Genomic DNA, 25,418 nt, shown 5'->3' with positions numbered 1-25,418 from the left:
TAGCTTAGTAACACAAAAGATTAGATCAAGCTACGGTGCAAATGCACAATTCATCCCTTATTTATTAAAGGGGACACATTGGGCCACCCATAATTCTCTTGGTTTTTTGTCTTTTCTGTTTTTTTTTTTTTTTGCCTTTTTATTGGACCAGCTACTTTACAGACCCTTGAATAAATATATCTAGTATCAATATATCCTGAGGATAAATCCATGAATTCGAAAAAATATTCCACCGCTTAAATACGTTATGTTTCATCCACATTGGAGGTCATTCAATCAGCTGTCCGATTAGTGTTTCTGTGCGTAAATAATAAAAAAACTTATAGATCTTCATGTGGGAAAAAAATCAAGCACACGTCCGGTTATTTTGTGCCATCATTCCACCATCCACGATTGGATCGGGCCACCAACATGCGACCTTTCAGTATGTCTCCTGTCGGGCTGTTGGGATGGACCATTCAATCCGACTGCGCTATCTTTCCTCCTTTCCTGTCCACTGACGCCAGACTGAGACGCAAAGCTAACCGGGTGGTGATGGGAGACCAACCTTTACATTATATTAACACCCTGGAGAAGACGGGAAATGGGTGTAAGGAGGCTCACTACTTCTAGTCCCAAGAAGCCATGGACCCCTACAAGGTATAGCTTTGTGCCACCTTTTCTTCTTTCTAACCTCTCACTTGAAAGCTTGGATTCCTGTCTGGACAAGATAAGTGTTGAAGAAGCACATCATACTTCTCCAACTCACTTGCCGCATGTAGATAAAAATGGGATCACAACTCCAAGCTTGAAGAAGGGGTGGTGTCAGTTCTCTTTCTTTTGCTTCTCTCACTTATATCTTGAGGGCACTGCTACCTGCACTCCAGTTTAGTGCACATTTGGGGATGACTGCAAACCGGGTTTGGTAAACTAGTTTTGCTAATAAGTGTGTCAACTGGTTATTTTGACAAAATTTTCTATGTTGATAATTTAATCCTGCCTTTGTTTCATTTAATTTCATAGTTCTAAGAAAAAAATATAAATATTAAAAAAAATATAAAATAATGATTAGCAAAATAAGGGATGATGTTCTTAGATATTTTATCATGCGAGAATGTTTAAGTAGACTATTCATTTTAAAGTTAGCATCCTCTCCCATGGTGCGATCTTATGTGTCACACCTGAAGGACCAAAACTAGTTGTTCACTTATAATTTTCTCAACTTATATGGTTAAGTGACGGTTGGTACACCGTAGATCAGATCATAGAACAGGAGGGCTGATAACATAATACGCAACGGGTACATGTCAACCTACTGATCCACGCAGTAACCACACGCCATCAACACCTTTTGGCTTTTATAAACCCTACTTAAATTATTTTCTGAGAGTAATCTGATACTAAATCATTAAATTTTTTATTTAATACATGATCTCGTCCAAAGAGGAGCGAGTAGATTTGTTATCCAAGCTCTGATACGAATAAGTGAGTACAGTCATGTGATTTAGAAGGGGTTATAATACGTGTTATACCTATGGTAGTCGGCATACAGGCTGGGATGCGCTAAACATTATTCTGAATAAAATAATCCTATATTTTGTCTCTTTCCAAATGGCCCTATTTTTCCAACCATGGTATCGGTGGGTGTTGGGAAATGGGAATTGAACAATAATTGAACAGGGATATATTTAAAAAATCATCAACACGTCACTACTTCCTTCGAGTCAGTCCCCACCTGCCGGCCACTTGAGGACTGGTGCTGAGAAGTAGCATCTACGACACGTCGTGATAACGATAAGATCTCACCACCAACAAGGCTGACATAATTCCATTGATAAGTTTTCAAGACAGATGGAGTTAAATAATTTATAATATTTATTTTAAAAATGTCGAGTTTTATAGGTTGTCGGGCTTTTCTTTTTAAGAAAGTTCTCGAATTTTTAGTTTGTTATTTTTAATTTTAGCCTGCAGGTACTTTTTTTTTTCTTTTTTCTTTTTTCTTTTTTTGAGGTAATGGTTATCCGTGGTAAAGAGAGAGAATTTTGCTCTTTTTTATTTTCAGTTTCGTCCCTCAAGCGCTTTCGACACCGCTTATACAACCACAAATGCTGGCGGACCGGTGTGGAACGACGACCAGGCACTAACTGTTGGATCAAGAGGTACCTTTTTTTCTTCTTTTTTTTTTTTTTTTGGCAAATATGTATACCTTGTCTGTGGAATTCATCTCGTCACTTTATGTTAGATTTATTGTCCATAAACCAATGCATCACAAAGCCATGTGCTTCAATAGAAATCGGTACTTATGTCAGGCTAATTGTGAATCTGGCAAAATATTTATGTCAGGCACTTTATGTTAGATTTATTGTCCATAAACCAATGCATCGCAAAGCCATGTGCTTCTTTAGAAATCGGTGCTTATGTCAGGCTAATTTTGAATCCGGCAAAATACCTATTGTTGCTCCCAATCTCTGCACAAGAGGTCGGATGGATAGCCGGAGTGAAGGTGGCTGAAATAATGCTATTGGAGCTTCATCCGAATATTTATAAAAAATTTTTATCGAGATGTTCTTCGATAAAATTCTCTGACGTTAAAATCAGAAGATGGAGAATAATTAAAAAAAAATATGAATAAAAAATTTATTTTAAAAATTTCTGAACACTTTTATTTATAGAGAAAAAATTGAAGTCGTATACGTCTCAGAGTTTCGATTGCTTTTTGAATTTTGCATGTAAATTAATTCAAAAAAATTATTTTTTTTTGTGAAAGACTCGATCGTAAAAAAAAAAAATTATTTAGACTTTTCTAATTTAAAAGATAGACAGATTCTATCGGAAGACTGTAGCTCATACATGGACGACTTCGAATAGTCCGTTCGGAGCCGAGGTGCGATCCTCAATATGAATTGAGGATCAGGAACAGCCGTTACCAGTACAATATGGTGTGTTCTGCAATCTTTAGATCCATTATGGATACGTGGTCTGATCGGTATCTATCTTTCATAGTTTGAACGGAGCCGAGGATGCATTTGACTGAGGCCAAAGTGGAGATCCATAACATTTATCAAAGCCAATTAAAACAAAAGATGCAAACAGACTTATGATAGTTTATGTCTCCATGGCATGTATGTTAAAAATACATGTAGATTCTTACCAAAAAAAAAAACATGTAGATTAGCAACACGTGTGTATGTGTATATCCAGCTTCTTAGCAACTTAGTTAAGACCATTTACAAAATAATTCTCACCACACAAATGCACAAAATATAGGATATATAAAATTGCCTTATTTGATATACGTCTATCTCCAGATCTGCGATCATCGATGCTTTATTAGCATGATATGTGCTCATATGGTACAAAATGTTCTGGTTACCAAGCCAGCTTGACTCAATAGATTTTTTTTTTTTTTTTGGTAAGAAAAAAAGGAAAGAGGGTGACCTGTGTAGCAATCCCCTTTGGGCTCCTTCTATCGAAAAATATTCAATACGAATGACTTTCGCCTTACGGCCGACTCATAGGAATCACAAGACCCCGACCACAACATACTCAAAGTGGCTGGTTCTCCCTGCCTGGGTCGAGGGGATTCTTCATTTTCATGTGAGTACGTCACTTCGGTGCCAATCGAGCCACCAAATGGATCAGATAGTGTTCTCGTGCAATCGACTAGGACATAAGGCACCGTTCCCTCATTTAATTGAGATGCACGTATTTCGAATTCAAATCCTTCGTATGAAAACAAAGCCCTGTTCCACTTGGGCTACAACCCGATCGGCAGCTTGACACAATAGTTAATGGAGGATGCTTAGCATATACCACTTCATTCTATTTGTAGTTGTATCAGATTATGATCCATAATTTTGAGATACAATTAGAACTTAGATTATGCTCGGGCCTGTCTAACCCAGAGGAATAGTGGCACCATAGCCCTAATTTTAGCCTGGATCGGGTCATCAATTTCCTTCGCATATCTGGAGGTATAGATGGTCATGGCCTCTTAAAAGTTTGGTTTTTTCTTGGCCTATGCATCAATAAGCAATTCCAAGCTTTGGTCTGTATCAATCTAATTGATGGTTCCATTTTGAACAGGACCCATTCTCCTTGAGGACTACCATTTGATCGAAAAGATTGCGCATTTTGCCCGGGAGCGCATTCCAGAGCGTGTTGTTCATGCCAGGGGTGCCAGTGCCAAAGGCTTCTTTGAATGCACTCATGATGTCACCAACCTCACCTGTGCCGACTTTCTCCGGGCACCCGGCGTACAAACTCCGGTCATCGTTCGCTTCTCTACTGTCATTCATGAACGGGGAAGCCCCGAGACCATTCGAGACCCTCGCGGCTTCGCCGTCAAGTTCTACACTAGGGAGGTAATGCATTTCTAGTCCAAATTTTATCAATATAAACAAGCTAACATGTTCATGCTTTGTTCAAGTCTCTGACATAACTAACTTAACGGTCATATATATCTTGAGTGTTGTTTCAAAGAACTCATATGTTACCGTTCCATTGCCTTATATCCACTTCAGGGCAATTGGGATCTCCTGGGAAACAATTTCCCAGTGTTCTTCATTCGTGATGGCATCAAGTTCCCTGACGTGATCCATGCCTTCAAACCAAACCCCAAGTCCCACATCCAGGAGTACTGGAGGGTCTTCGACTTCTTGTCGCATCACCCTGAGAGCTTGCACACTTTCTTCTTCCTCTTCGATGATGTCGGTGTTCCAACGGACTACCGGCACATGGAAGGCTTTGGTGTCAACACCTACACTTTCATCAACAAGGAAGGAAAGGTCCATTATGTGAAGTTCCACTGGAAGCCAACTTGTGGAGTGAGCTGTTTGTTGGAGGAAGAGGCAACAGTTGTTGGTGGCAAGAACCACAGCCATGCCACTCAGGATCTCTATGATTCTATTGCTGCAGGGAATTATCCTGAATGGAAGCTCTATGTTCAGGTCATGGATCCTGATCAGGAGGACCGCTATGACTTCGACCCGCTCGACGATACCAAGACTTGGCCTGAGGACATCTTGCCCCTCCAGCCGGTCGGTCGGCTGGTCTTGAACCGGAACATCGATAACTTCTTCGCAGAGAATGAGCAGCTAGCATTTGGCCCAGGGCTTGTTGTGCCTGGAATCTATTACTCTGATGATAAGATGCTTCAGTGTAGAGTCTTTGCCTATGCTGACACTCAGAGGTACCGTCTCGGGCCGAACTATTTGATGCTTCCGGTGAATGCGCCGAAATGTGCTTTCCACAACAACCAGTTTGATGGGTTGATGAACTTCATGCAGAGGAATGAGGAGGTGCTCTTTTCCTATCTAGTCTCCATTTGATGGTTCCTTATTGCTTCTTTATTCTTGGACTGAAGAGGTGATTGATTTTTTTTGATTGAAAGGTGGATTACTTCCCTTCAAGGCATGATCCGCTTCGACATGCAGAGAGGTTCCCCATTCCTTCCCGCGTCGTTACTGGCAAGCGTGAGAAGGTGAGGTCCTTCTTGAAATTATCTAGTCTGATATATTGCTGATCTTCTGTGCTATAGTATGACTGCATTGTTTGGTGGTGTTTTGAAACTCTTCCAGTTCCTAGTCTAGCCCCTACAAGGCAGCCACTGTTGGTTTTATGCTTGTACAACTCTTTTTGCGTTTCTTCAGGAAAAAAAAAAAAAAGAACAGAGCAACCTGATTTTAGTATCTAAGACATAAGAAAATCTGGATCCAAAATTCTGTTCCAATTTGCAGTGCATGATTTCTTTGAACATGTTTGGCTAATCTCCAGAAGAGTGATATCTGTTCTGCCCATAAATAGGCAGTGACAAAATGCTTCTATAGACATTCATTTCTCCTGGAATGCCTTTTGCTGATCTAAGGTCTAACTAATTACCAACTTTCCCCAGAGAAATGATTAAGATACACATAAATGAAACGAAGATAATTTCTAATAAGAATGTCTAAGAAACCAAAAGAAATAACTGATTTTTTTCCTCTGGCTTTCCACTGATAACTTTCTTTTTCTTTACATTATAATATAGAAGTCTTCTACCACCTGATTTCATACTCTCCATTTGTTTGATCAATGCAGATTGTAATCCCCAAGCAAAATGATTTCAAGCAACCAGGGGAGAGATACCGCTCCTGGGCGCCTGATCGGTACTGTGATTGCTGCACTCCATCCATTTCCAATGCATGCATAACAAAGTGATAACATACTCAAATTTTTTAACATGTGAACTGCCTCACCTTCTTCTCAGGCAAGAGCGTTTCGTTCGCCGATGGGCTGAGTCACTGGGACACCCAAAGGTCAGCCATGAACTCCGTAGCATCTGGATCACATATCTGACACAGGTGAGGCTCCACTTTCTGACACAATCCTAACACTCTGAAAGAATATCTCCCTGTTGCTTGGACTGCCACTACCATTAGCTATCAAAACAATGTGAAATGAAATCTTAAAAAAATGATCAGATCTAAACTAGCATACTGGAGTTCCTCTGCCTTGATTCCTTACTATTGCTTTGTGGGTGCAGTGTGATGTATCGCTCGGTCAGAAGGTAGCAAACCGCCTCAATGTCAAACCAAGCATGTGATGAGGATGCAGATGCCAAGCCATAGGCTGTTATGTTTATGCAGTGAGTTATGTTTCTATGCCAAACCAGAGAATAAGGCTACTTGAATGTATTCACTGTGTCAAAAATGGGATTATGTTAGCACGATGCTGTATGTGTAAATCGAAATGGGATCTTAAGTGCGTGGTTTTGCTTGTAATCTAAAACTAAGAAGTGCTTTCTTCTAGCCAATCATAAATTCCACATAACCTCATGGTTTATCTTCCTGTTTCTAGAAAAAAAGGCACCTTGTTTGTGGCATGGTGGCATGTGGTGATATTTGATGTCAAAGGATTTTGGTGCCGATATCCATATATTGAACGATCAAAGCCATAAATGCTGTCTCAACTCCATTGATCAAACCAAGGATGAAAAAGATATGGGTAACCAGACTTGATTTGGAGAGACTCTGTATTGATATCCTTTTAGAAATTGAAATATTCCTGTTCTACTAACATAACATGTTAGAGGGAATCCTTTGCTTTAATCCTGTTGATCTAGGTGGAATTACTCATCGAAAGACAGTTATAGTCCTCTGAATAAGGATGACACAATCATTGCTAAGAGATTATTCTACGTGCAGATATTCCAGACTTTCAAACATTTGGTCCAAAAAACTCATCAGCCTCAAACCCCATTACAACTTCTAAGAGTATGGATATGCATTTAGAGGCATTTACGATGTATCTACCTGCAAAGAGTTCTCCGAGCCTTCAGCATTAGTTTCTCGTGATCAATGCGAGTTCTACGATATGTGAGAGCTTAATGCTACACTTTCATCCCAAAAACACTAATGCCATCCCGTCATCCCCTGGGCCAGATTGCAGCGCGTGGAGTTGAAAATCCAAACACTGGACTAAATCAAAACAGAACCAAACAGTTGAGTTGGTATGAAGTCCCTTTCTCCTGGATATGCGAATCCTTCTGGAATCAAAATGGTCGCTACCATTCCCCATATCTTTCAGAATCTAAATCTATTCATTACCATGCCTCTGGCACTGCAATAGAGAAATAAGAGTGAGAGAAAAATGAAAAGAATGTATATAAAGTTTGAATTTTCAGGCAGACAGATTCGAGAAGAAAACCTCCTCGGGAGAAAAATGAATTAAATGCATAAACATTTTTAGTTACAGATAAAAAGATTAAAGATTAGAAAATCTAGTGCTTCTCTTTACATGTTCAATGAATTTTCTAACCATCTATGTACAGAAAACAGAAAATGTGCATCAAATATTGGTTATAACTTCACATTGCCACATAGCACCAGACTGCTTGTAACTGGTTAAGGGGGCTAATAAAACTCATGGCTTCCTTCTGAACGGTATCAGTACTACTCAATTCAGGGGAGAGGAAATAACCAGCTGCAGGAAACCAACTTGGATGCAACTCGAGGATATGAAAATGATGGTTGAGGACAGAATATGAAATTCTGCAAAAAGAAAAACATAAAATATTACAAGTTTGAGCTATAGATCATATTGTATCTACAGTAACCATCTTTCTTCTCAGGATCAATACATTGGCACCATATAAGATTTTATCTCAAATATATGTTAGTGCTGAAAATGAAATGATAAGGTTTTGTATTGCAGAAACTGAAATTGCACAAGATACTGGCTGTTTTTAATCTTATCCCTCTAGGGACTAATAAAAAAATATTTTCTGTTCTCTTCTTTATTTCATTGAGCCAGAGTTCAATGTACTTGAAGGTGCTGGATAGGATCTTAAGATGCAAGGGGTTGCAGAAACATAATCCAAATCAAATGATAAGGAAGCCAAGAAATGAAGCCCAAAAGCTTCAAATGGACAAACAAACACAAGGAGATTGTAGCATTTCCAATATGGTCAGGGGGTTTGTGGGGTTTGGAAAGATGGAAGTGACACCTCAATAGAGTCCTCAACATATAGAGAGGGCAGCGACATGTTTTCCTCTTTTGAGCAAAGATTAGGCAACCAGCTTTATTGCTTTCATGCAGCAGGCTGTGACATTGAATCTAATGATTATAATTGTGATTGGAAGCTAGTCCCCGCAAGCACTTGTTCGAATAATCTTTCAAAGGTTCCAAGACAACAAATACAGCCTACTATACCACCAAATCCACAAAGCAAGTATTCTAGTGAACATATGTTAATCAAGGCATAAAGCGACATATATAGACCCATGCAACAACATACCTTGTACATACAACACCTCATCTATAGTCTATAGATGCTCACAAGATCTATAATCGCCAGACAAACTTGTGAAAAATGTTCTCTGTAGTGGGGATCTCCAGTTACTCAGCTCCTCGTGCCGAATGCTGAAAGGGTAATTATTTTCTCCTAATTAGGCTTTTGGTCCTAAAATAAACTTGTTTACTTTCAAAAGGCTCATGAAGAATAAAATGGCAGATGGAGGCAACAATGCTTATGACATGTATGGCAAAACAAGCATGACATATTCTCACCTATTGAAACTAGTATAGCATGACATATTTGTTATCACATCATGTGCCCATCTACTAGCTCATGTTTACTTTCATGTCATGACATGTATAGCAAGACAAATATAATATGCTAAAACTAGTAAGAACAAAATATTATAGCAAAAATGGTGAATCATATGGTAACCCAAGGCAGTATAGCAAAGCATTATCACGTTATTCTTTTCCAATACAAGAAACAGTAAATGATTCTTAAGCACGAAAAATATAGTGATGCTGATCACTGGACACATAACATTGAACATAAGAATACTGAACAGAAAACAAACATAAGCTCGCAATTATTGATTGAATGATTAATACTGAATCATGGTATGAAACTAAAAAACTAAAGCAAATATTTTATAGTCAATTCTGATAGCAGTATGCAACCAGCATAAAAATCAAGATATAAACTTCTTAATAAACTCCTCTTCTAGCTCTCTCTCTAAAAATTTAGTAGCATCAGAGAGATCTGGTTTCTTACAGTCATTAGAGGACTGAGAAAAATGTTTGCCATTCAAAATATGAGTTCTGCTGAGATCAAGAAGTCTGCGCCTTCTGAAAATTGATGGAGTATCTTTGAAGCTCTTTGCTGCAGCCCTTAAATAAGATATCGGATCCCTTGGACTAAAAGTATGACTTGGTGAAATGACTGGCGGTGTACAATACTGAACTGGGCTCTGTGTCTGTTTGACATAACTCTCCGTTTTAGATTTTACCTCACCTGAAAGAGAACTTCCTTCATGTGTCAACTGCAAAGTTGGGTATGGCAATGAGCCAACATTTCCACCATCACAACTTAGAGGTGTGCTGGTTACTTGGTTATGGTCATCAACCATGTCATTGTTACTTGAATCAATAGTTAGCATTTTTGAAGTATCAGTCACATAATTTGAATCCATATTTTTGATGGTCAAATCATTCTTATTAAAAGCATGCTCCTCGGACATTTTAGGAGATTTAGGTCTTCTCTTAATGGAAGACTCTTTAGATGGAACATGTGAATAAAACTCATCGAAAACAGAAGGAAGTGCCTTAGATTGGGGTGTAGGAGTACCATGCAAATCATCTGTCACACTAGCATGAGCGGGATTATTTCCATGCCACAAATCAGTCAAACGACACAGCAACACAGTGCTGAATGACAAACTAGTTTGGCGACTTGAACATGGACTTCTATCTTCCTGCCAATTAGAAGGATTTGCAGAAAAAATTGCCTCTGATTTCCTGCATTTAGGGTCACTTGTTGGACTTGGTTTCACCTCTAACTTCAAGCATTCAGTATCATCTGCTAAAGTATGCTGGTCATCTGCTTTGAGGCATTTGGAATTTCCAATAAGAGAAGTGTCCGAACTCAACTCCTTCCTTCCTATACTAGCATTTTGAAAATCAAAACCTGTTGAGGAAGTCATAAAATGATTATCTACACTTGGTGTCTGATCAGGTGTACCTAGTTTTGCAGGATGTGATTTGAGGCTTCCCACTGTTTCTTGGTGACTGTTCAATTTGAAAGCAGGATTTCCAAACGGCTGACTAGGAATTCCTGATGCCAAACATGAGCCCAACTTCTTCTTTACAGAGCAGTTCCAATGATTCTTTATTGAGTTATCTGTCCTATTAAATTTAAATCATCAAAAAAAATACACCAATAAATATTCAGGGGAGTGCACATAATGAGATATAAAATTTAAAAATAAAAAATAAACTGAAATGATACATCAATATCTAATGGCATCTCAAACACTGCTAAAGTCGAACGGCCAAACAGGTAAATAAAACCTCCACGGATGCTCAAACTAGCTTAAAATGTGAAGCCAAACCAACACATGCCACATGCCATGAAATAACCAGATTAGCAGATATCCAATCCAACATTAATGAAGAACAAAACGTATTAGTGATCATTTATCAGATATCTCTTCAAAGTTAACTGAGACCAGTAGTCTTCTACATTTTCTACTTACTTTCATGAGACAACACTTTAGAAAATAAAATATTTAGAAGCCTTTTTTATTATCCTACTCGTGGACATACTGTATCAGAGAAAACAAGTGCTATCCTATCCATTTAGGGTTGGATCTTATTAAAGGTACGTGATTTAACTTCTGAGAATCGAAAAGAAGGATCCATTCTCTATTTATTGACTAAACCATGGTTTAAAAATATCTAAAACACAACCTTTTGAATTTTTCATGCCAAACAAGAGCTGGATGTCAAACATGTATATACACGTTTCAGCATGTTAAATTCAAAGCATTTTTCTTTTATTTTTCTGGAATGTAGTATCTGATGAAATCATTTAGCATTCCCCTAAAATGTGTGAAAATGTTGCAGATGGTATCTAGTATGATTTGATAAGCACTTTAGTTATTTCCCGTAATTCTGTATTTTAACATTATTAGCTGCTGAACTTTATATTGTACTTGAAGAATAATTTCAAGATGATCAAAACTACAACATGACGAATAAGTAACAAAAAAATAGCAATGACATAAACAATAAATCCAAATTTATATAATATATACTAAAGTGACAAAGTTCATTGTTTTAGCATTTTAGTTTTCCTCATGTTTGTCTCTTCCGGTTCTTCCTTTTTGTACAATATATTAGCACTTTTCTGGTTTCTTTCTGTTTTTGAGTCAAAAAGTGAAAAATGCTGAAACATTGTGATTCAAGAAGACACCAAAATGCACTCCATAACGATAGGCCTTGGTCAAGTGAGAAGTCTCCATGGAAGTAAATATCAGAAATTGATGTTTAAGAACTTGTCTATTAAGCGATGAGTATAATGCATTTGCATGCAACACATTTCCATAAAAGAATCATGAGTAGCAATATACAAAGGATGTAACTTCCACATGCCATTTCAGATGCAATTTTTAACATTCAATTTCTACCAAGGCTTTCTACGTCCGCTTGTCCAAAAGTATAACACCTGTGAACTGATGCCAACAACATAAACATATGAGCCCAGTATTCAGTAGATTATTTAAGAAAATGCACCATCAGCATCAAAACAAACAAAAATTAGCAAATAGAACATGAGAGAGAGTTCAAACGTGGAAAATAAGACTAGCAATACCTTCCTGGTAAAAGCTTGGCTATTTCAGCCCACTTGTTTCCATATATTTGGTGGGCATGAATTAAAGTCACTTCTTCCTCTGGTGTCCATGCATCTTTTTTTATTGAAGGGTTCAAGTGGTTGTGCCACCTAAAAGACAATGGTGAGTTTCCAGTACTCAAGGGGGGAAGGCTGCTTCTTTCTAAACTTGAGAAATGCAAAATTGACTTTAAATAAGTCACTTGTGATAAAGCTTGAGTTTCTGTGGAATCTTCACTATTCTGCAGGCTAAAGAAATTTTAAGCAAAAAAAATAACATTGTGTAATGACTTAAATTATCTGATGATAATATAGCTTTTAGTTGTTTCATAATGCATAAAAACTTTGCTGCACATATAGCCAAATCTTCTTTTAGCTCGTTCATCCTTTTGGTCACAAGTTGTCTGAACACAAATTACACATTTCCCTTTGTAGGTGCTTCTTTCAATCATCTTCCTGGTGTCTACAATATGTCGAGATGTCATCCCTGATCCCCATAAGATCATCTTTCAACAACCCTCCTCATGTAGTTTCAGTCGTACATCATCAAAATCATGTGTTCAAGTAAGAATTATCCTGCTAACTGGGCGAATAAAATATCTGAGAAATGAGTCTTGGAACAGAAATGTGTTAATGACCTTTCAACTCTGTCCAATTCATTTAGCTCTAAGAATCAAAAACAACAATCTTAACATTAGACTGAAAGAGAAAAGACAAGTTATCTGCCATCGGAAAATTTTAGACACTAGGCTGCCCTGGAAGATATCGCATTATGAAGCTACAAGGTCATGCTGATAAACTGAATCTGCTAATGTAAAAAGCAATTACAAAAAAATCCAATATGCTATTAACATTCAAAGGTCTACTACATGAAAATCCCCATAGCAAGATCCACTACTGTGCAAGTTCTGAAGTAGAGAATGGCTAACTTATAAAGAACAAATTCCACAATCAGTACTTGCATACCGAGTTTGCAGTATGGTGAAGCCTCCTGTGGCCTCAACATAGAGCACCCATCAACTCATACATTAATTATTTTCACTTGATTCCATTTTGCTGAACCACATCAAGAATCAAACTTCATCAACTAATCCAGGACAAAAGCCAAACAAAGTGATTAGTCCGAGTTAAAACTTTCTCTATCTTCTGTGGATAAAGAAGAAAAATGCAACCATTTTGCATCAAGGAAAGCAATAAGATTCTATAAACTAGATAGATAACTGGGTGAAGGTGTTAGATATAAAGATATAGATGAAGCGATGGTTGTAATGATGAATGTCATTCATCTTATAAATTATACCGTTGTATACCAATCCTAGAAAGCATTACTTGAGAAAAGGAATCTGAAATTGGCAAGCACATGCAACTGAAATAAACTAAAATTCTGATTTAAAAGAATATTTCCAGAATGGTTATTCCATCCCCTATGAAGAAGATCTTGAAAAGTCAACTAATCCAAAAAAAAAAAAAGAGAGAACAAGATGAAAATTTTATAGTTGTTGAAAATAAATATACATGACCAACAGGCCAAATGCCATCTTCTTGGGATCAGCTGTATGATCATTAGATGTACTTTTTTTCCTAATAAACATCCATATACTCAACAACCTCATCCCATCAATCCACAGTTAACTATCTAAATCCAACTTATTTGTGGGTTCCAACACAGAGGAAAGACTCCTGATGGGCATTATTTTTAATCATCACCCATCACCTCCAGCCAACTCTTCCTTATTTACTCCTCATTTTTAAGCAACCTGAAATTAAAACCCTCTTCCCACTGGTACCTAGAAAAAGTTGAATGTATTAGCTAGAGCAGAAAAGCAACATGCTTATCCGGGTCCCAGATTTTATGACTTGTTTAGCTTCTAAATGACTTCTTGGTTGGATAAGATCCTTGCAATTATTAGAAATTCAGGTGTTATAAAGAATCTTAACAATATGCATTTCAATTATAAATTCAATGAAAGTAGGAACCAGGAAGAACTTAAATCATAAAAATATTTACACATAACTCATAACAGCAAAAATTAGTAAAAGAAGCGAAATCTATATAGCTTTACTTGAACATATGAGATACTACAACTGTTGTGAACATAATATACCTCTCTCGACATTGCTTGCCTATGCGGCCTGGCAAAGACTTTGCAATGACAGACCACTTCTTACAACCATGCTTTGCAACTAGCTTGATTATACGGTCATCTTCCTGAAGTATCATAGCATTAGACTTAGTAATGCAACCTCTAATCATGGTGGACTGACTTATTATCTTGTAGCTAAGAGGATTTTGACATGCACCTCTTTGGTCCAAGTTCCTTTAACTAGCTCAGGATTGAGAACTTTCTGCCAACGATGTAAGCACTGAACATCTGACCGGCCTGGAAAAAGTTCAGCTGAAAGAGAAAGAAAACTCATCAGATAAAAGCTTTAAAGCAAATAAGTAAACTTTGACCTTCTATTAGAATTAATAATAGTTTAGAGGACAAAAATCATATCTCTAGTCCACCAGATACCTCATTAGCAAAGAATATTAAAGAAAGTGTCTCTAATTTCTTTTTTTTTCTAGAAAAAAAGCTATGGAACAAAAGAGTAAGAGAAAAAAGTAGCATGGAGATTCATAGTTACATAAGATCTTCAATTTCTATGGTCAAGATAAATAAGCATTGAGTACAAAAAAAAGCAAAAATGACTGTATTGCAAGCCCATTCTCAAATGGTGAACCCCAAATAACTGGAGTAGTGCACTAGTTTTAGTCATTGGAAGAAACGGATGCATGGGAATAAGGCTTCTGATACAATCAGAATAGCTATCTAGAACACCACTCCAAGGAAAGTTAGGTGGTATCTTCAAGCAGACCTAAAGAAGTTTGAAGCATTACCAACATAAGGAGATAGAGAGTGAAAGGGAAGGGGCAAGTGACAAAGAAACCCAACCCAGCCTAACAGAGAAGGCATGCCAAGTAAAACATGAACCAACTGTATATAAAAAGAATGCAGAGAGACAAGGAGAAAACCAACAAAAAGAAGAACAGCAGACCAGAAGTTTCAGATATCAATAGACGGACATCATCCATAACAGAAGACTAGATGAGAATGCACACTCCATAACGGCTCATTATTTTTACATATATGAAATCAACTCTAAACGTGTAAGTTTTCTGTGTTTAAGAACAGAGTACATTGGGTGGAAAAGTATTGGCATTATATCTTGTCGTGTATTTAAAAGTATTGGCATGGCAGTATCAAATACAAACATCTAACTAGAAAACATCACATACATAATTTTGTTGGCCGAGGAAAAAAAATGCTGCATATTGAGGATACTTGGAAACATGCAAAAATATGCTAAAGGTAAACCATTAGAGCAGTTGTTACCTATTTTCTTCCAATTTTTCCCATTGAATTGCTTCACAGCTTTAACCAAAAGATCATCCTGTACAAGTTATAGAAATTCAATTAATAAAAAGATGAATTAATGATGACAGTGTCATTTCTTGAAGTTCTCTTTTTCCTTTTTGTGTTTTCTGGATTGTTGAACCAAACAAGGGCATAAGATGCATTGAAACACATTTGTGTAAGAAACTGAAAATGTAAGTAAAGATTGGCTGCTTTTTAGACCCTTTTGGTAATCCCAGCTGCATGCAGTGCTTAATCTGATGGAATTATACTTCAAATTTTTTTCATCTCAAAGCCCAAGAGTAACCATTATATGGGCTAACAAGTGTGTATGCCTATCAAATGAAACTATTATGCCTATCAAATGAAACTATTATGATACACCAGCACATAAAACTACTTGCCTCCTTGTCTGTCCAGCCTCCCTTTGTTGATCTCCTAGTTGGACCACTTGTTCTACTGAAAAAAAAGAACGCAATTATCAGTATGATTCCTATCATGCAATGAACCTCATAAACCCAGGTGGCATAGAACGGAGCAATAACAAGATGCCATATCCCAAGCTAATTTATGCACAACAAACAGCTGCAATATAGCAAATAGAGAAAGAAGATTGAAATTCATGTAATGTGACTAAGAAGACATTAATCTGAAAATGAAACAGTAGCGATTTGTCAAAGCAATAAGAGTACCTCACCTAATTCAGTTTTGTCCTCAAGAAGTTAACCACTAAAAGAATATACAGTACGATTATCTGAACACAAAATTGAACCAGTGGCTACTGATGTGACACAATATATATATATATATATATATATATATATATATATATATATATATATATATATATATGAACTACTATCTCTCAACTATTCATCAAAAAAGATGCAATCTTTTCCACATATATCAAAACATGTTAATAAACATTGCAATCTTCCTAAAAGCAGCTAACTTGCAAGGACAAAATGTCAAAAATTCTCTACTCTATCTGCTCTAAATAGAAATAAGCCAAACAAAAAAAAAATCAAGCTATTACTATGTATTAAATATATATGAACTTCGTATATCTTCGACTATTAATTATACAAGATACAGTCTTTTCCACGCAAACCGAAGCACGTATGCTAAAGATGCAATCTTTCTAAAAGAAGCAACTTGCAAGGCAAAAACATCAAAATTTCTGTACTTGTTGTATATTAAACGGATAGCAAGTGAAACTTGCCAGGAAAGAAAGCGGGGAAAGGATAAAAAAAATAAAAAATTACCCAGAAATAGTGCCAGGAGTCATCTCGCAACTGCCATCTGAATCCGGAGAACACGATGGCAGAGAAATCTCCTGAATCCTATCATTCTTGCCGTCTTCCATCTTTACTTCTTCCACCATCTTTGATTTAGATTCCAATGACCAGAGAAACAGAAAATTTAACAAAAAAAAAAAAAAGACTTAAAAGAAATCAATATTCTCTTGTAATCAAAACCAAAAACAGAACGCAAGATGCGTCTGAAATATACCTCCAATCGACCGTTATGATTTGGTTTTTATTTTAAAAAACAAAATCTCCAGACGTGGGAGGCCGAGAGGTTCAGGCGGCGAGATACCGCGGGAAAACACACAGAAAGAAAGAGAGAGAGAGAGGGGCAGGAGAAAGCAGGTTCCGAGTGGTATACATAGGTTGGAGCACGCCGCCGAGTTCGGGTTGTATCTTTCCCGCAAAAGAATGACTGGTGTTCTTTCCCGACGTCAACCGTTGGATCGCATTTTGCACAACATTCAAAGCAGCCCAATCTTCCTGCACAGATCTCGAAACGGTCATTATGCGATCCAACGGTTGACGTCGCGGAATTTGGAAAGCTTCTTGGAACCAGCAGCGTACGTGGGAAGGAAAGCGGTATGATGGAAGCCGGGGTCGCCGTTGAAGTAACGCAGTCAACGGCGGCTCCATTTATAAGCGATTAAACTACCTAAATAAGTAAATAACCTAATTTATGGTGAGATTTTTTCAATTAGAAGGCTCCGTCTTCTTAGAAGTCGAGTTCGACCGGAATAGAACCCACCCCTCTCGTCAAGTAGCCGGGGATAAAACTATTCTAGTAACCATAAACATTTCCATTTTCTGCATTTGGGTTCATATGTTAAAAACCCAGAGGACTCTTAGATGAACAGATATAATGGAAGAGAATATAGATTAGGCTCAATTTGTTTGACATCCGAGATTAACTATTGGAATAAGTCCCCACAAAACCAAATCTTTAGGTCATATATTAAAAAAAAAAAAAAAATAGTCCCAAGCCTCGAGGCGATGCGGTAAAAAACAGCTTCAAGGTTTCCTCCTTGGAGTCCATTGGAGGGATTTAAGTATACAAGTCAAGTATACCAAGGAAGAGACAAATGACTTTTCATTTGCTTACATACTATCTTTTTATGATTAAATATCAAATTAAGTCTCTTATCAACAAATATAAAATTTAGACTATAACTTCATCAATTATTAAGATAATGATTATGCCCTACTTCATTTTCTCATCTCCATTCTCAATGGAAGTTCAAGGTTATACTCTACTCTTGATGATTTAAATTTTAACCTTGATGGAAGACAACCAGTGATTTGTAACAATACAATTATAATTAATTAAATTAAATATATGAAGTTTATAATTTTTTTTGAATATATTTTTTATATAAAAGAAAGATTAATTTTTCTTCGCAAAAATCCACTATTAGATCATCCATTGTTTACTTTAAAATAGAAAATCCACATTGATGAACGATGGAGCTCATAATAGATTTATGCAGTGGGTGACATAAAAATAAATTCGTGCGAAAAAAAAAATCCTTCTGTCATTTCAAAAATACAAAATGTTTTAATTTATAATTTTATTTTGCAACATCATTTTTTTCAAAAATCAAGGATCAGTCATCATTGTCCATCAGATAAATGAATGCGGTAGGTGTTGATAATTTTTCTATGTCAACACATGTTATATTGATGTTTTTGCTGCAACCATTTGGAATTGCAATGACTCGTAGATTTGGCCAAGAAGTAGAGTTTGTATCGTCATGCACGAAGCTTGGAGCATTGCATAGACAAAAAGTCTATATCGTACAAGTAATATATCATACTGCTCCAAACGTTTGTCCAACATCGGACCCCACCATCGCCATCCCAGGCCTTGGCCTGCTACAGCATCGTACAAACACGACTCTTGAAGTCCTACGTGTCTAAATTAAGTTTCCGCCGGCGTAACGTCTTTTTGTGAGTAGTAATAATTGGTGAAAGCGTCCAATTAAACACCATCAGAAACAGAGCAAATGAGCGAGTCATGGAAGGCGAAACCTCCCATCATTTAATGCCCAACGGTGAGCGGGGCCGAACTCCACCGAGACTGCCGGTGTTTCCAGTCGAAACCCCTCCATTTATTCTCTCCCCGTTCATTTATTACCGTTTACTCCCCCACGTACGTCGTCCTCGTCGTCGCATATAAGGAGACGAGACGATGGAGATTGGAGAAAGAAAGATCGAGAAAGGAGAGGAAGGATGGTCGAAGGGACGGTGGAGGTGCTTCTCGTCGGGGCGAAGGACCTCGACAACACCGATTTCCTCAGCACGTCACTCTCCCTTCTTTCTCCGATCCCACACCTCCCCTCTTCTTTTTCTGGTTCTTGACGGAAGATCATCGACCGTTTTAAGATCTCCATGAGTGGATATGGTTGATTTTCCCCCCTTTTGGTGTTTAGGGTTGAGGATGTTAATCTTTTTCCACGAATTATAGTTTTAAGGTCTTTCGTGGAGTTTGATCGAAGTTTAGACAGTCTAAAGATTTCGATGACAAGAGATTCGTGATCTTTGGCGCGGTTAGGGATGGAGATTAATTTGTTCTTGGTGATTTTTAATGGAAGTTGAAAAGATTTAGTAGTCATGAAAATTCTTTAATCGGTTTTTTTTTTTTTCCTCTTTCTTTTGCTCTTAAGGCTGAGGATTTGAGTTTGTTCGTGAGATCTTGATGCTCGGGTCTTTGGTGTTGTTTCACAGAAGTTTGGAAGTTTGGGACAAGATATGGATTTTATATCTTGTTTTGCTTCGATTTGTTATATGATTTTTTCATTGTTGTTATCAGTTTCTGCAATGTGGTTTGTTGGTCCTGCCCACTGGAGAAAGGCACGGCTCCGTGAAACTGACACAAACTAGGAATTTTGTTCTTGTAACCTAGCAGCAACCTAAAAATCTTGGGCTGGAATGAGAATAGTGTGAGAACATAGACATAAATGGAATCAAGATTACGTCGCGGACTATGCCTGGAGTAGTGTGAGATCATATGGTCATATTGAACCAGTTTCTTTTGAAATTTCTTGCTTGTAAAATGTTTGCGTTTAATCGATACAGGTGCTGGAAGTAATCCTGAATGTAACAAGACCTTGTATTCACTCTGTCTGGCTGTTTTTTAGAGCTCACTATCAAGCTCATGGACAGTGATTCTTTTTCAAATGATGATTTTGTGGGAAAAGCAAAGTGAGTATTTAATGTGATCTATATTCCCTGTATATATTTTTTTCAAAAAAAGTGTATTCCTACTATAGGTATGGAGAGAATATTACAGTACGTACAGTTGAGTGTGCTGAAAATATCTTAACTTATGGTCTTAAACTCTTAGTTTCTTATTATTGCAGGCTTTGCTATGTTGAATGATTATGGTGCATGCAATGATTAATAGAAACACAACATACCCACCTGGCTAGACTGTTGATGATGTTGACTTTTGGTTTGGATTCTTATTTTTGTTTGGTCGTGCAATTTTCCAGGATTCCTCTTCAGCCACTGTTTATGAAACGAAGACTTCACCAACTGCTGATAATGTGGTCAAGGATTACGAATATCATGGAGAAATCAAAGTCGGTCTTACCTTCACCCCAATCGTAATTTTTCTCAGTCACTACCAATTTCATAAAATCCTGATTCTTTTATTGCACTTTACACTTGAAATGAAAACCATAGTTTTATAATTCTTGAAAAATGGTTTGAGGTGCTAGGTGCTCAATTTTGAAGTCAGTATATTTAACATTACAGTTAGTTAGCAATTACCTAAAATTTTCAAATTCCATGGACACCCAACTTATCCTATTGCAACCTTGCAAATATCCTGTACCACTTATATTTTTCAAAGCTATTCGAAGTGCCATAGAGGAGATAACCTATAGACTCACATTTGTAGCATTGTTATCTATCATGAGTTTGTTTTTAGCAAAAAATTTAACATCTTACATTCTTCCTTATTCTTCAGCTTTGTGATGCCTCTAAGCTTGCTTATGCTCATCAGTTGAGCTATTTCTCTCTGGAGCATGTAAACAAGAATTGCTTATATTCCACTCGATGCACCTTTTTTTTTAAAGAAAATTAACATATTAAATGTGTTAGTCTCATGTATAAATGCTATCTTGGTGTTCCTGATTCCTGTCTTATGATACACATCCTCTTCTAACAATCAGAGATGAACAGAAGTACAATTGATCATATCTTGGTAGGATGAATCTTAAATAGTCCACTTAAGCGGCACATTTGTGCTGGAACCACTACTCTCATTGTCAAGAAACAATCACAGTCATCATGAAGCTATACCTTTGCTTCATTCACCTTGAAGAAGCTTCACGTTACCTCTTCTTTTTTTGAGTTATGTATCTCAAAAATAGGCTATCTCATGGCCATTGATCTTTGTTGCAGCTTGCATAAATATGCATTTTCTGTATGTTCTTATTCCGTGATTTTTGATTTGACCTCTACCCGTGGATTCTTGACTTTTGAATCTTCATTTCCAAAAATCTGTTTCAGTCATTCATTGGATGTCTTTATAGTTAACAATGCTGCATCTTCAAACAATATATACTGGTGCTCCTCCCTTATATCAGTGTCCTAATGCAGGTGTAAACTTTCCACTGCTTTTGCAATTCCCGTTTCACCATAACTTCTTGAATTTGTCATTCTTTTCCATGCCTTTTCTTAACTCGCCTTAATGACCATTTATTTATACTTAATTATCCAAAGCAATAACAGCTGTAATTCTGGGAATGAAACTTTGTATTTTGATTTTTCTGTAAATTGGTAATTGAAGTCACTAAGGTGAGCCTTAGGCACGTGCAGAATAATAGTTTCTGTTGCCGTGCATCAAACATCCACATGTATATTTTGGGAGCGTTGCTAAAATCCTGCATTGGTCTCTTGTATTTCTACTTGTTTCTAGACTCAGGAATTGTATTACATAAACCATGGCCACTTTGAGAGAAGACATAGTTCATACTATTACGATCTTTTTCTCCTTAGTTTGAAAAGCAGCAGATCATGTGTAAGAGAACAAGATTTGGTCTTTAGAATAACTTTATGTTTTTATGTTATGCATAATAGAAATATCAAATGCAAAACTGCCAATATTTTGTGCAGGGCTGAGTTGGATAAATTGGGTGCTCGTGTCCTTTGCTCGCTGCCTGATATCCTTTTTCAACCTGAACTGTCTCTGCTTACCTCTGCAAATATGGATATCATTGAAACCCTTCTCACAGTTATCTGAAAAACGGAACCAAGACATTCCTAAGACCAGGGACCCATAAACTTCAAGTGAACATTATATGTATGAAGATAGCTGTAATCTTTTGATTTACCCTGCCTCATTTAGATTTTTTGGTTGGGCAATCCTTATGCAGTTAGTGATCATGTCCAGTTTATCCGAAACCAAGGCTAGGACTTTTCGATTGTGGATAAAAATTATTGGACATGGAATAAATTGCATAAAGAAGATTGCTCTTTTTGAGAAAATTGGGGCAAGTTGTGATTGATGACAGATGTCTATGATTTCATTTGGAGCACTTGATTTCATTTCTATATACCGGAATCATTGTTTTGGAACTTTTGATGACTTATAAAAATAAACTTGATTTTGGCTGCCTCATGTTTTGCACTGCAACATAATATTAGTGATAAAGGTTCACACTGTCAGTTGATCACTAATACAACGACTAATATGCTGTTTCTTGAGGGACTCTATTTTCAGCACATATGGTTGACTTCTACCATATTATTCTTCATGGATCCTGATTTTTAATGATTTTCCTTGTGCCTGTCTTTTCTGCGGAAAAAGTTTTCTGGGCGGTTGTCGGCACTGCTGCAGTGAAGAAGATAACTATGGTGGATGGAAAGAATCTTTCAGAGAGGATTTCCTTCATAACGTTATCTGTTTCATTGTAAGTTCATCTTTGGTATGATGCACCAAAGAAAGTTTGATGATTCACTCAAATGTGATGTAATCTTTTTAACCTGTATGTTGGCTCGATTCTTTTCTTGAATATCGATTGTTGTTTCATGTCGCGTGACTGGCTCATATGCCTGCCCTATGTTGCAGCTGCTTGCACCAATGTCCTGATGTGCTGGTTTTATATATTAGATTCAAGGGGATATTAACCTTGAAATATAGCAACGTGTTTCTCCTCTTTCCTTTTCTTTTTTTTTCCCCTCAAAATCATCCTGCACATGATTTTCTTTAAGAGGGTATTTGATTGGGATAATTAAGGTTGATACCAATTGAAAGAACCAGATTTATGATTTCAGGATTAGATCTTGAAATTTTTTCAAAATCAGACAGCAAAATATTAAAATAAATCAAAATTTATCTTATAAAATCAGAGAATCCCTAGATCTAAGATCCTATTACATGATTATTACATGGCATTAAATCAAAAATTAAAATATAAAGAGCAAGAACTACATGTTGATCATATCAACATGTTTCTATACTACATCTAATGTATATAAAATATAATAGATCAGATTTATTACCTTGCAAGTTAGACTTCTAACTTTGCTGATCCGGACTTGAGGATGATGTTGCGAGCCGCACACGCGTCCAACCTCTAGGAGTCGTCTACACGAGTCCACGAATCACGATCAGAAATTCTGGTCCAGGTGACTTTTATTGCAACTAGGTTCGGGAGAGTCCTATTCCAATTCTCATTCTAACAGAAGAATGGGAATGATCCGTTCTCTTTGTAACTGAATCCAAACTCATCTTAATGGAGTTAAAATCTCATTCCATCAAATTGAGATAATAAATAAATAAAAAAAAATTGGATGATGCAGTCGATCTCCTTCAAGAGCTCGCGCACCCGCAATGACAGAAGGATCGGAGCCGGCGGCGGCCCATGTCCCCACCACCACACCTCTGTCAATAGAACCCGTCAAGAATGGGTCCCCCACGTATCCGCCCCTACCGCCTCCATCCACCAGCTGTCGTCTTTTGGCGGTGATTCCACCAACGTCTCAGGCCTTAATCTCGATGCCGATCATGCGGTGGGGGACCTAGCCGATGATGGCGACCATGGGGATGGAGTCAAGGAGGGCGTCAGCAAGATCGGAGATCAGGTTAGTGGCATCGAGGCCAGAGGTGGTGATGCAGATGCGGGGGCGGCCGGTGGAGTGTGTAGGGTTTCAAAGAGAACATACACAGTGAAAGCATGATGGATTTCAAAAATTTAAACTAAGAAATCCTAAACATTAAACTCTTAAACCAGCACCTCCTTGATGATTGACAATCATATAAAATATTTTCATCACAAAATTCAAGATATAAAAGAATACCTGCAATGCTTATTCCAAAACTCCGACAGAACATCCATTAGGCGCAAGTGTTCACCCTCCAATAGTGATCCACACAGGGTTTTGATCAAGACACTAACTCCTTGGGATGATTTCTCCTCCAAAATTCTAACTTTGAGAATTTCTTTGGGCAGCTGAACCTCAGGGCCTCCTTTCTCTCCTCCTAGCCTTCCTATCTCTACCTTTCTTATCTCCTTGTCTTCCTTATATATCTTTCTAGGCCCTTATCCTAAAATCAGACTTGTCCTTACTATTTTAGGACTTGTCTTAATAAGGGAAGGAAGGGAATAATTGGACAAGAGGGGAGACTTATATAAGAAAGAAAAGATTAGGATTTCTAAATAAATTAAAATCCCGATGCAGGACCCCTTTTATTTAGCGATGGGACGTGAACAGAAATATCTCGCACCCTCTCCACACGACATTTCGCACCCAACTAGATGATCTCACGCCCTTTTCCAATTTCACATGCCCATCTGAAAGTTTGTGACACATGGCAAACATTGAAAAAAATTCAAGAGTTGCTTCGCGCAGAAAGATTCTTCAGATAAATTTTTTTCATTGTTTTTTCGATGCGTCATGAGGCTTTTTTTGGGCGGCATTTTTCTCCACCCTTGATTAGCACACTCTGGCTATCCAAGGGCCCACAAATGAGGTGCTAACCTGAAGATGGCATAGAGAAAAATCAGAGAAAAAGTTGTAACACTTCTCAGGAGACCTAAACAAGTTGGACTCTAGGTGGCGCATGGATTAGGTTTTGGCTAGGTTTCCAACTTCTATCCAATTTTCATAATTAAGACATGAAGTGATTTAGCCACAGAAGTACTCCTTCGTGCCAAGAATCAAATCATAATCTTTCATAAAATATTTCATCGTGAAACAAAAAGAATAGAATGAGGAAAGGGGCATCCCATCTCATGGGATGCCGACTTGACTTTTGCGCACAAGATAAACCCCATGTATAAGAATAAATTCTTGATGCATGGGATGCTGGTTTTGTGGCATCCAATCCCTAGTTCAACCAGCCAAGGGATGACCCAACTCAAACCCAAAATTAGTTTAACTTAATTTGGATTTAATTAGCCCAATCTGGAATCAAATTCGAATCCGATTCGAAACAAGGAGTTAGGATTTGCAATATGTGCTAGCATGTTCATCTTGTAAATATGATCTAATCCAATTAGATCGCAGATTAATTTTTTTTGTGTGTGATCCATTGGGTTTCATATCTAGCCAGTAGTA

The 25,418-nt window shown here is 37.4% G+C and overlaps 2 protein-coding genes and 1 long non-coding RNA gene across 13 annotated transcripts; 2 read left to right on the top strand and 1 right to left on the bottom strand.

Moving 5' to 3' along the window:
* The first annotated feature begins 598 nt into the window (after positions 1-598).
* LOC105054906 (catalase isozyme 2) lies at positions 599-6,823 on the top strand. The gene is given in 8 exon segments (NM_001319913.1): positions 599-639; positions 2,042-2,138; positions 4,066-4,343; positions 4,503-5,279; positions 5,372-5,461; positions 6,058-6,125; positions 6,227-6,320; positions 6,503-6,823. Coding segments are annotated over 8 exon segments (1,479 nt in total). The 5' UTR covers positions 599-624; the 3' UTR covers positions 6,563-6,823.
* Positions 6,824-7,651: 828 nt separating this feature from the next.
* LOC105054905 (transcription factor MYB3R-5) lies at positions 7,652-17,190 on the bottom strand. Of its 7 annotated transcripts, none has more exons than XM_073247134.1 (11): positions 17,056-17,190; positions 16,809-16,927; positions 15,948-16,002; positions 15,523-15,580; positions 14,447-14,541; positions 14,251-14,354; positions 12,128-12,256; positions 10,103-10,659; positions 9,530-9,769; positions 8,756-8,880; positions 7,652-8,009 (listed from the first exon to the last, which is right to left on the bottom strand). In XM_073247134.1, exons 2-10 carry the CDS (start codon positions 16,925-16,927, stop codon positions 8,861-8,863), a joined length of 1,377 nt encoding a protein of 458 aa, XP_073103235.1. In that variant the 5' UTR covers positions 17,056-17,190; the 3' UTR covers positions 7,652-8,009; positions 8,756-8,860. The 7 variants fall into 7 exon arrangements, with proteins under 7 accessions (XP_073103235.1, XP_073103233.1, XP_029123377.1 ...); XM_073247132.1 differs by having other exon boundaries at positions 9,530-10,414; positions 10,496-10,659; XM_029267544.2 differs by having other exon boundaries at positions 9,530-10,354; positions 10,496-10,659.
* Positions 17,191-18,832: 1,642 nt separating this feature from the next.
* On the top strand, positions 18,833-22,887 carry LOC105054907 (elicitor-responsive protein 3). 5 transcript variants are annotated; one of them, XR_012135996.1, is made up of 4 exons: positions 18,833-18,901; positions 19,988-20,051; positions 20,342-20,431; positions 22,666-22,887. It is a non-coding gene; the product is annotated as an elicitor-responsive protein 3 (long non-coding RNA). The 5 variants fall into 5 exon arrangements; XR_012135994.1 differs by having other exon boundaries at positions 20,342-20,455; XR_012135995.1 differs by lacking the exon at positions 22,666-22,887 and adding an exon at positions 21,972-22,659.
* The last annotated feature ends 2,531 nt before the right edge of the window (positions 22,888-25,418 follow it).

This window comes from Elaeis guineensis, chromosome 12 (genome assembly GCF_000442705.2).
Source record: "Elaeis guineensis isolate ETL-2024a chromosome 12, EG11, whole genome shotgun sequence".
Taxonomy (NCBI): Eukaryota; Viridiplantae; Streptophyta; class Magnoliopsida; order Arecales; family Arecaceae; genus Elaeis; species Elaeis guineensis.
Note: the sequence above shows the minus strand (reverse complement) of the source record. Positions and strands in the feature narration are given on the sequence as shown.

Excerpts from the sequence above, each read along its gene's own strand:
- LOC105054905 (XM_073247129.1), bottom strand. The coding sequence starts at position 16,927 with ATGGTGGAAGAAGTAAAGATGGAAGACGGCAAGAATGATAGGATTCAG. Across the intron at positions 16,003-16,808 it reads ACTCCTGGCACTATTTCTGG|TAGAACAAGTGGTCCAACTA; the intron begins GTAATTTTTTAT and ends CTTTTTTTTCAG. Across the intron at positions 14,542-15,522 it reads GAAAAATTGGAAGAAAATAG|CTGAACTTTTTCCAGGCCGG; the intron begins GTAACAACTGCT and ends TTTCTCTTTCAG.